We start from the raw sequence: 10,854 nt of genomic DNA on the forward strand, positions 1-10,854 counted from the left end.
ATTTACATATGTTAAGGACAGTTGATGTGCTTCTTGTGTGTATGTGGTATACTTAAATTTACTTTGCGTTCTCTTTATTCAGGTTATTAGCAAACAAACATGTAGGTAGAAAGTCTTGTGCTTTTCATTGAATGATTAACTGTTAAGTTCACTAAGTGTATTGCTTTTGGATTAAGTGTATTGCTTTTCATTTAATTTGTGAAAAAACTTCATAAATTTGCTCAGCTACAATAGAAAGAAGAAAGTGTGATTTAAAAAAAATTATGTTGAACCAATGCATTTTTAAAAATTTTTTTTAGTTGTAGATGAACAAAATACCTTTATTTTTATGTGGTGCTAAGGATCAAACCCGGTGCCTCACAGGTCCTAGGCAGGTGTTCTGCCACTAAGCCCCAACCTCAGCCCCAAACCAGTTGTTTTTAATGTACTGTTGAGCCCCAACGGTGTTCTGGGAACTAAAGTCTTTGAATGTTAGCTATCTGTGATAGTAAGTAAATATTTTTGACTTTTAATATATGAAGTGTAAATAGTTGCAAAAAACTTTTTTTTTTAAATTTTTAATTTCTAGGTAATTTAATCATATTAATGTTTTGTTTTCTGCTATATACAAGAATGCTATACTTTTTAAATTTAAAAATGTAAAAGTATAATGGTTAGATATTTTATACTAGTGCATAATTTATGTTAAGTTCTTTAGAGAATAAGTTTTATGTAAATAATTTCCCTATACATTTAGAATTTACTATACATACTTACTATACTGTATATTAAGAATCTTATTTTTTAAGAACCAAGATATTTATTTTGGCCATTTGAGAAAGATATCTAAAACATTTTGCTTAATCTGTTAAGTTATGTGTACTGGAATCAAATCTAGATTCTTGCACTTATTAATGCTTATTATAAGTAATAGTTATTGTACTTATACAGTGAAACACTCGGGTTATGAAATACTTATTTTTTAAGTCTTTTTTTTTTTTTAAGATTCTCTGCATTTAAATGTGCAATTTAGGTAGAATTTATTTATTTTTAGAGAGAGAGAGAGAGAATTTTTTTTTTTTTATATTTATTTTTTGGGGACTGGGGATGTGGCTCAAGCAGTAGTGCGCTCGCCTGGCATGCGTGTGGCCCGGGTTCGATCCTCATACCACATACAAACAAAGATGTTGTGTCCGTCGAATACTAAATAAATAAATAAATAAATATTTTTTAAGAATTCATTTTTTTTTTTTAGTTTTCGGCAGACACAACATCTTTGTATGTGGTGCTGAGGATCGAACCCGAGCCGCACACATGCTAGGCGAGCGCGCTACCGCTTGAGCCACATCCCCAGCCCTTAAGTCTTTTTTTCTCTGTGTGTAGGACCCTTAACTACTATGCTTTTAAAGTACTTACATTTATTTTTCACGTATTTCCTCTTTGTCCCTGTTAGATTGCAGCTTATTTCATCCTAGTATGTTGGCCTATAAAACCTTTTTGTCTTCTTAACTCACTGCTTCTGGGCTGCTGTTGCCTAAAAAATTACTGAATTTATTTTAATTTTGACTTCGATAAGAGGAAAAGAGTCTAAGTGAGGACCTGAGGTACATTGATACTTGGATGTCACAGAGGGATTTTAAACTCAGTATGTCCAAAATGAAACTTCAGTTCTTTCCTCTGCCCCAAACCTGTTCCTCCTGTAATCTTCCCCATCTCAGATAATGCCACTCTCATCCTTCCAGTGCTCACACTGCCATTATCCTTAAATCCTCTCTTCTATCACATCCCATATCCAATTTGTTAGGAAATGTATTGAGTCTTCCTTCATAATATATGCTGAATTTGATCAGTTTTCATCACATCCACTGATGCCCTCCTGGTCTGGTCTTAGTATAAGAACCTCCTAATTGATCTTGCTTCCAACCTTGCCACTACTATAGTCATTTTTTTTTTTTAAGCAGCCGCTGGAGGATCCTTTCAGAGCATAAACTGTCAGCTCACAACCCTCCTGGAATATACTACTTCACTCAGACTGAAAGCCAGATGATCTGTGGAGTGCTACATTTTGTACCCCACTCTTCATGTTTCTGGCCTCCTTGCCTACTTCTCTTTAGCTCACCCCATATTGCCTCATGGGACTCCTTGCTGCCTCTCAAATATGCCAGGCACACTTGGATTTGGAGTCTTCACACTCATTGTCCTGCAGTGCTCCTCTTTCTGGCTTACTTCCCCACATCCTTCAATCTTGATTCATACGAGGCCTTCTCAAACTTTGCTATTTAAGATGTTTTTGACACCCCTTACCTTGCTATTTTTACACACATGTATTTAACATATAATTTACTTCTGTGTATTTAATCTTCTTCTCCCAAAAGAGTGTAAACTCCATGAAGGCAAGGATTTTTAATTTCTTACTCAACAATAAATCAGTGCCTGGAAAAATATTTGCAGAATGAATTGAATGAATTGTAATCCGTAAACTTTATAAATTTATGTGATAACTTGGAAGCTTTTTCTGTGGCTCATTCATTATTAATTATATTTGGGATATTTGAATTTGCTAAATAAATAGCGTGAATATACAAAGAGATATCGTATCTAAACTTGCATATATGATGAGTAATAAATTGAATGTTATTGAATGTTAAGCTGGGTGTGGTGGTGCAAGCCTGGAATCCCAACTGCTTAGGGAGGTTGAGTCAAAAGAATCCCATTTGAGGCCAGTGCACAATTTACAGCCTGTCTCAAAAATTAAATTTTAAAAAAGGGCTGGGGGTGTAGCTCAGTGGTAGAGCATGCATGTGTAAGGCCCTGGGTTTCAATCCCCACTACCAAAAAAATCTGAATGTTAACCTTACACCAATTTCATTTAAAAAAAGCTTTTGTTGTTGTTGTTGTACTGGGTATTGAACCCAGAGATGCTTTACCACTGAACTACATCCCCAACCCTTTTAGTTTTTAGACAGAGTCTTTGCTAAGTTGCTGAGGCTGGCCTCAATCTTGGGATCCTCCCGCTTTTATTCAGCTTTCTCAATTGCTGGAATTATGGGTATGTGCCACCATGCCTGGCTATTTTAAGATATAGAATATTTTAAGGCATAGAATCTATGGTTTTAATTATGTAACCTATTTTTTCATTGAGGTTTAAATACTTTGTATGAGCATGTCTATCAATATTGCTTTCTTAAAGAACAAAATATTCCTTATTTGATTTATTTTTGTATTTTATTTATAGACACACTCTGTGCTGTTCTAGAAAGAGACACACTTAGTATTCGAGAAAGTCGACTTTTCGGAGCTGTTGTTCGCTGGGCAGAAGCAGAATGTCAGAGACAACAATTACCTGTTACTTTTGCAAATAAACAGAAAGTTCTAGGAAAAGCACTTTCCTTAATCCGGTTCCCACTGATGACAATTGAGGAGTTTGCAGCTGGTAAGGCTATCACTTCATTAAAGGCCTGTTTAAAACTATTTTAATAATCAGTCTCCTTGTGCAAGAATGCTTACTGACTTCCAATTTAATTCCAGTGTTGTCTGAGAATATATTCTATATCTTTTCATTTATTTGAAGTTTGTTGAGACTTGCTTTATGGCCTACCATGTGGCCAGTTTTAATAAATACCCATGTACACTTGAGAAGAATGTATTCTGGGTTATTGGGTAGAGAAAAGTATGAACAGTCCTACACCTCTTAAACAAATTGAATAATCCTGTATCTATGAAAAAAATATACTAGTGATATACGGATTTTCTATATATCTACTGTTTTTCTTTTTGTTTCTTATGCAGTTCCTAAGAAGTAAGTTAATAGTTTTGGTTGAGAAAGTCTCTCTTTTTGGTTTCATAAGGTTTTTGAAATTATGTCATTTTTTGGTTTCATAAGTTTTTTGAAATTATATCATTAGTTGCAAATTTAGGATTGCTATATTATTGAATTTACTCTCTTTATGATATATTCCATTTTAAATCTGGTAAAATTTCTTGTTTTAATGTTTTTGTCTCATATTGATAGTTTTACCTGGCCTTTTTTTTTTTAAGATTTTTTAAAAGGTGGACACAATATCTTTATTTATTTTATTTATTTTTATGTGGTGCTGAGGATTGAACCCAGTGCCTCACATATGCAAGGCAAGCGTTCTTCTGCTGAGCTATAACCCCAGCCCCTTTACCAGGCTTTTTTAAAAATTAAATTTATATATTCTGTATTTTCTCCATCCTTTTATTTAGCTTTGTTTTACATTATCTGTTTATTTTAGGTATCTCTTATAGACTACATTTTTTAAAACATCCAGTCTGACCAACAAACCTAGTTATTTAGAATATTTGATTGTTCTACCTTTATATATAGAGAGAGTTGTAGATAGATACAATACCTTTATGTTATTTTTTATGTAGTGCTGAGGATTGAACCCAGTGCCTCACACTCGCTAGGCAAGCACTCTACCACTGAGCCACAACCCCAGCCCTATTCTACATTTAATTACTGATATATTTGGACTTATATTGATCATCTTGCAATTTTTTTCCATTTGTCTCCTCTTCCTCCCTTTCTTCCTTCCTTCTTTCTCCCTCCCTATCCACTATCTTCCTATGTTTGTAAAGGTCAGGCGAGCGTCGGAGGAAGAGACCACCAAGAGACGGTCTCATGCAACAGCAAAGGGTTTATTTGGGGACCAGCATGCTGAGGCTCAGAGCTCACTAGAACAAAAAGAGATAGAGCAAAGAGCCCTGAGAACAGCTTAAGCAGAGCTTATATACTTTTCTTGGAGAGGGCAGGGAGAGAAGTTACATTTTGCAGTTTGGCAGTTGGGGACAGCACATTCTGGGAACAAGATTAGCAAACAGTTCGCAGTTGGGGACAGCACATTTTGGGAACAAGATTAGCAATCAGTTCTTAAGATTTCAACAGTGTTTTGTTAAGCATACAGAAGAACGGAGTGACAAGTACCTATTTTATTAACCTTTTATTCCCCACTTCTTCTTCTGGCTACTTTTAATTATAAAAGTGATCATTGGGGGGTGTCACATTTTGTGTCTGCTAGTGGGGTATATTGTTGTCTGATTACCATAAGTTTGACTTGTCTAATTTGGGCTTGGAGAAAGGAAACTACACGGTTAAGTAAACAGGGTCCTAGAGTTAGTAACAATATAAGAATTATTAAAGGACCGGCCAGGGCTGATAAAAGCGTAGTTAACCAGGGGGACTGTGTGAACCAAGACTTATACCACCCTTTTTGGGCCTCTCTCTCCCGCTGATGCTCTTTAAGGCGTCTTCTTAGTTTATTTATAGATTTTTTTACCACTCCAGTATGGTCGGCATAAAAACAACATTTTTTCCTCAATGCAGCACAAAGGCCCTCCTCCCTCATGAAGAGGAGGTCCAACCCTCTCGCCTGTTCTGTAAAACAACTTCAGAGAGAGAGGTTAAAGATTCCTGCAAAGCTGTGATGGAGGTTTCTAATATCTTTAAGTTTTGGTCCATTGCTGTTTCTAATTGGGTCATTTGTTGTGTACCATGGACCAGGACAGTGGTTCTTGTGCCCACTCCTGAAGTAACTCCCATTCCTTATAGGATGGCTAAAATGAGGGATACAGGCTCCCGGCGGAACCGAGTTGTATGTCCCCCCTGTTTGATCTTCAAATGAACCTGTGTCATGATAGAGCACTCTGGGAAACATCTGCACCATTACATAATTAATTACATTTGTTGGCCATTTTATGAAAACATAAACAATGTTTAAGTATATAGAATTATACTGTTGTAGGGACGGACAAGGCAAGGCATCTAAGATAGCACCAAAGACAGGGAAACTGTCCTATTTGGTTGCAACCGGATTCAGAGGGCATTGCTTCTGTTGTAATCAATTAATCCCCTGAACCCCAAGTTTAGGTAGTTTCAGAATTTTGTACTTAACATGTAAGAGAAGGGGCTCAGAAGTTCACAGTCTGCAGAAGTTTATAAAAAGCAGTTTTTGTTTCTGTTTTTTCCTCTGTTCTGGGCAAGTTAACTTTTCAAGGACACCTGGGAGGGGGAGAGCTTTTTTTTTTTTTTCCCCTGCCAGCTGTTACCATGGAGTTCAGTTGGTAACTTTCTTATCTTAGAAATGTAGCCATCTCTGTGAAGCCCAGTTCAAGGCCAGAGGCCTTGTTCACATATTTTGTGAAAAACTAGTAAGGGGATATCTAGCTTAGGAGTGCTGATTTTTCCAGCCAGTGGCCAAGTAGAACAGGGTAACATGAAAAGAGAAAGTCTATCTACACTGAACTCTTTTATAGGGACTCTAGCTGAAAGTCCTAAAGTTGGCCATGGTGAAAACTTCTGGTAAAGGTCAGTTAAGACTTTTTTGTGGGCCTGGTACAGAGGGGGAAGACCGGAGTGAGTATCCCAAAAAGCCTGTGAGGGACTTTAAATGTGGGGTTCCAGGGATGATACCTAATGTCGTTTTACGTAGACGAAGTTTCCCACTTGATATTGGTGTGGAGTTCCTTCGTCCCCAGGTTGGTAGGCAGTGGCCAGCTGTTTCCATAGGTATCGCTGAGTTCTTTTAAGAGCTTTAAGTCTGTCAAGCAAGGGGGTGTGAAAGGAATCGTTAGGTCTTAGAGTTGGGGTTAGGTCCCTTACTGGAGAATGAGGGGCACCATAGAGAATTTCATAGGGGGTGAGGTTACACAAAGAAACAGAGGGAGTATTTCTTGCATGAAACAGTGCATAAGGCAGGACGATAGTCCAATCTTTTATGCCGGTCTCCAAGTTTAATTTCGTTAAGGTCTCTTTAATGGTTTTATTTATTTTTTTATCTGTCCTGAGCTCTGGGGTCTATAAGCACAATGTAACCTCCAATTAATCCCCAGGGTCCTGGCTAACCCCTGACTTACCTGGGCCACAAACACCGGTCCATTATCAGACCCTATTACCTTAGGCAGGCCGTATCTTGGAAAAATATCTTCCAGGATTTTTTTGACCACCATTTGCGCCGTTTTTTTTTTTTTTTTTTTTTTTTTTTTTGTGGGGAAGGCTTTAATCCATCCTGAAAATGTATCGTCCTGGAGGGAGCTGCTGCCATCAGTGAACCATATGATCTCAGGGTGGGGCAGTGGCTGATCCTTTAAATCCCGTCGTATACTGGTTTCTTCTGCCAGTATATGTTGACAGTCATGAGTGACGGGTCCTGATGATTGTTCAGGTAGTAGTGTAGCCGGGTTAAGTGGGGCGGGGGGTCCCAGTGTTATTCTGTCCTTGTCGAGCAGCAGGCTCTGATAGTGTGTTATTCTAGAATTTGATAGCCATCTGTCTGGTGGCTGGCGATGATGCTCTTTAGGGCATGGGGGCTATAACGGTTAGCTTCTGCCCCAGCGTTAACTTATCAGCATCCTTGATTAGTAGGGCCACCGTTGCTATAGCTTTTAGGCAATGGGGCCATCCACTAGCCACTGGGTCCAGCTTTTTAGATAAGTAGGCTATAGGCCTTCTCCAGAGTCCTAGAGTCTGAGTGAGCACTCCTCGTGCTATTCCTTTCCTTTCCTCAATGTAGAGAGTAAAGGGTTTTTCTACATCTGGGAGTGCTAAGGCCGGAGCAGATAGCAGCACCCTTTTGATGTTATCAAAAGCTTGTTGGTGCTCAGGGTTCCATTGGAATTGGGCATTTTCCTTTAACAATGGGTATAAAGGAGCAGCTAAGGATGCAAACCCAGGTATCCATAACCTGCAAAAGCCAGCAGTCCCAAGAAACTCTCTGAGTTGCCTCCTATTAGATGGGGGTGGTATCTGCACAACGGTTTGTTTTCTGGGCTCAGTGAGCCATCGTTTACCGCCTCTAAGGGAATAGCCCAAGAAGATTACTTCTTGCTGGCAAATTTGGGCCTTTTTGACAGAAGCTCTATACCCGAGTTGAGCAAGCTCGGATAATAGTGCTTGGGTCCCAGACTCACAGTTTTTCCTTGGTGTCTGCTGCCAGTAGCAGGTCATCCACATATTGAAGTAGGGTGACTTCGGGGTGCGTAGTTCTGAAGTTGTTGAGATCTCTGTGGAGGGCTTCATCAAAGAGAGTGGGGGAGTTTTTGAACCCCTGTGGGAGTTTGGTCCAAGTTAGTTGACCAGACGTTCCGGTTTCTGGGTTTACCCACTCGAAAGCAAACAGCAACTGACTATCTTTATGCAGAGGCAAGCAAAAGCAAGCATCTTTTAAGTCCAGAACAGTATACCATTTTTGTTCAGGGTTCAGAGTGCTGAGCAAATTGTACGGATTAGGTACTGTGGGGTGAATGTCCTGCACTCTGTTGTTGATCTCTCTTAGGTCTTGTACGGGACGATAGTCCCCGGTTCCTGGCTTTTTTACTGTTAGCAGGGGAGTGTTTCAGGCTGATTGACAGGGCCTTAGGACCCCTAAGGCCAGATATTTCTGAATGTGGGGCCTTATCCCATCTTTAGCTTCTTTGCTCAGAGGATATTGTTTAATATTAATTGGGGAGGCTGAGGTTTTTAACTCTACCACTATTGGAGGTTGTTTTATGGCTAGGCCTAACCCGGCAGTTTCTGCCCAGGCATCTGGGTAATCTGTTATCCATTTCTGGGATAGCTTGCCTGTTTGATCAGTCTTGGGGGATGTAAAGAGTTGATGTTCATGTTCTACTGACATAGTTAAAGCCGTAACTATAGGAGTTTTTACTGAAGGATTTAGAAATTTCATTTGGGGGCCTTTAGGGTTAAAAGTTATTTTGGCCCGGAGCTTGGTGAGCAGATCTCTGCCCATCAATGGGGCTGGGCATTCTGGGATCACTAGGAAGGAGTGATGGACTTTTCCTTTTCCCAGGTCCATGGTCCTTTTAGTTGTCCAAGCCCGATATTTACTGCCATTAGCCCCTTGAACTAGAGACCTTTTAGTTGATAGAGGGCCCAATGGGGCCTTAAGGGCTGAGTATATTGCCACTGTATCTACTTCAAAGTTTACTGGGGTCCCCTCCCCGACTTTCCTAGTCATCCTCCAGAGTTAGAATGGCTGGCTGGCGTGACTGTTTTTTTCTAGGGCACTCTTTGGCCCAGTGTCCTTTTTCTCTACAGTAGGCACATTGATCTGAGGCCAGAGGTGGCTTCTGATGTGGGCCCAGGTATCCCTTTCTGTCTCCCTGTCTCTTAATTTCTGGCCTATTTGTTGTTGTGACCAGGACCTTAGTCAATGCCTTAGTCTGTCTTTTGCTTCTCTCATCCTCCCTTTGCTCCCTTTCTTTCTCCCTCCTTTGTTTCTTCTCTTCCTCAGTTTCTCTCTTATAGTATACCTTCTCGGCTTCTCTGACTAAATCTCTCAAAGTCATATTCTGTAATCCATCTAAGCGTTGTAACTTTCTTTTAATATCCAGGGCAGCTTGCCCAATAAAGGCCATCGTGACAGATGCCTTTTGATCCTCTGCCTGAGGATCGAAAGGAGTATATCTCCTATATACTTTTATAATTTTCTCCAGAAACATAGAGGGAGATTTATTAAGCCCTTGAATAATCTCTCTTACCTTGGCCAAATTAGTTGGCCGTCTAGTGGCTGCTCGGAGACCCGCTATTAGAGCCCGGCAATAAGTGGACAGATGCTCCCTACCTTCAAAGGTGTTGGGGTCCCAGTTGGGTCGGTTCAAGGGGAAGTCGGCTTTGATTATGTTGGGAAGTTGTGTCGGTCGCCCATCTGGTCCGAGGATATTTTTTCTAGCTTCCAGGAGGATTTTTTTTTGTTCCTCTGTCATGAAGAGAGTCCTTAGGAGTTGTTGGCAGTCATCCCAAGTAGGCGGAAAGGCTGAGTCAGCAGTAGGGGAATCACTTAGAGGGTGTTGAGGGTTGGGGGATGAGGGTAGGGGATAAGGAGGGGGAGGAGAGTCCAGTAGAGTCAAATCTTGAGACTCAGGGAGAACAGAGGGTGGAGGAGGAGGAACAGAGGGTTTGAGAGATAGAATCGTGGGGGAAGGAGTAGGAGCGGGGACAGGAACAAGGAAAGGCTTCACCCATGGAGGAGGAGATTCACAGAGGTCCTGAAAAGTTAAGATATACGGCTGTTGATCTGGATGGCTATTCGGCCCCGGCTGAAAGACAAAGACAATATCTCTGACTCTTTAAATTAGTGGGGAGTAGAAAGATCCTTCTGGGGGCCATCCGACTCCAAAGGTGGGCCATTCTGAGGCACAGAGAGTCTGCCAGGTCCGGCGTTTTACTGAAAAAGAAAGATTTTGAGCCCTTAAGCGGACTTCAGTCCAGTGATCAAGGGTCAGGGACAGAGTCGTGAAATGGCTCTGTCCCATAATGAAAGTTACTTGAACAAAGACAGGGACAATACAAACGAGTGACACAAACACAGACACACAAGTAAACATAGACACACAAGTAAACGTGTAACACAAGTTCAGAGGCAAAGATTAAAAACAGACAGTGAATTCAACCTGAGAGAAAGAATTGCCGGCAAGACCAGACGGGTTGGCAGCAGAATATACCAGATGAGGGCGCTTCCGCCCTCCGCAGAATATACCAGATTACCCAGAATTCCTTTAGAACAGGTGTGATACAAACAGATTCTTTTGCTTTTTTTTTTTTTTTGGTCTAAAAATATCTTTTATCTTACCTTCAGTTTTGGGAGGATGTGCTTTTGGATAGAGAACTTCAGCAGTTATTTATATAACATTTGAATATATAATTCTGTTCTCTTTTGGCTTATTATTGCTTTTTGAAAAGTATACTTTTTCTCTGGGGTTTTTAAGGTTTCACATTATCTTTGGTCTTTAGCAGTTTGATGACAATATGCCTAAGAATATCCTTTTATATGATTTCTTGAATTATTTATTTTGGTTTTACTGCTCTATTAATAGTTACTTTGCTTTCTTTAGGTAGTTACATGTTTTTCATGA

The 10,854-nt window shown here is 40.0% G+C and overlaps 1 protein-coding gene across 1 annotated transcript in view; it reads left to right on the forward strand.

Annotated features, from left to right (window-relative positions):
• The window catches only part of Btbd1 (BTB domain containing 1), a 42,899-nt gene that overhangs the window by 15,836 nt on the left and 16,209 nt on the right, over positions 1–10,854 (forward strand). The window contains exon 4 of the mRNA XM_076848769.1: positions 3,215–3,412. Within this exon, the coding sequence (XP_076704884.1) occupies positions 3,215–3,412 (198 nt within the window). The remainder of the gene's footprint in view (positions 1–3,214; positions 3,413–10,854) is intronic.

The sequence above is a fragment of the Callospermophilus lateralis genome, chromosome 3 (genome assembly GCF_048772815.1).
Source record: "Callospermophilus lateralis isolate mCalLat2 chromosome 3, mCalLat2.hap1, whole genome shotgun sequence".
NCBI lineage: Eukaryota > Metazoa > Chordata > Mammalia > Rodentia > Sciuridae > Callospermophilus > Callospermophilus lateralis.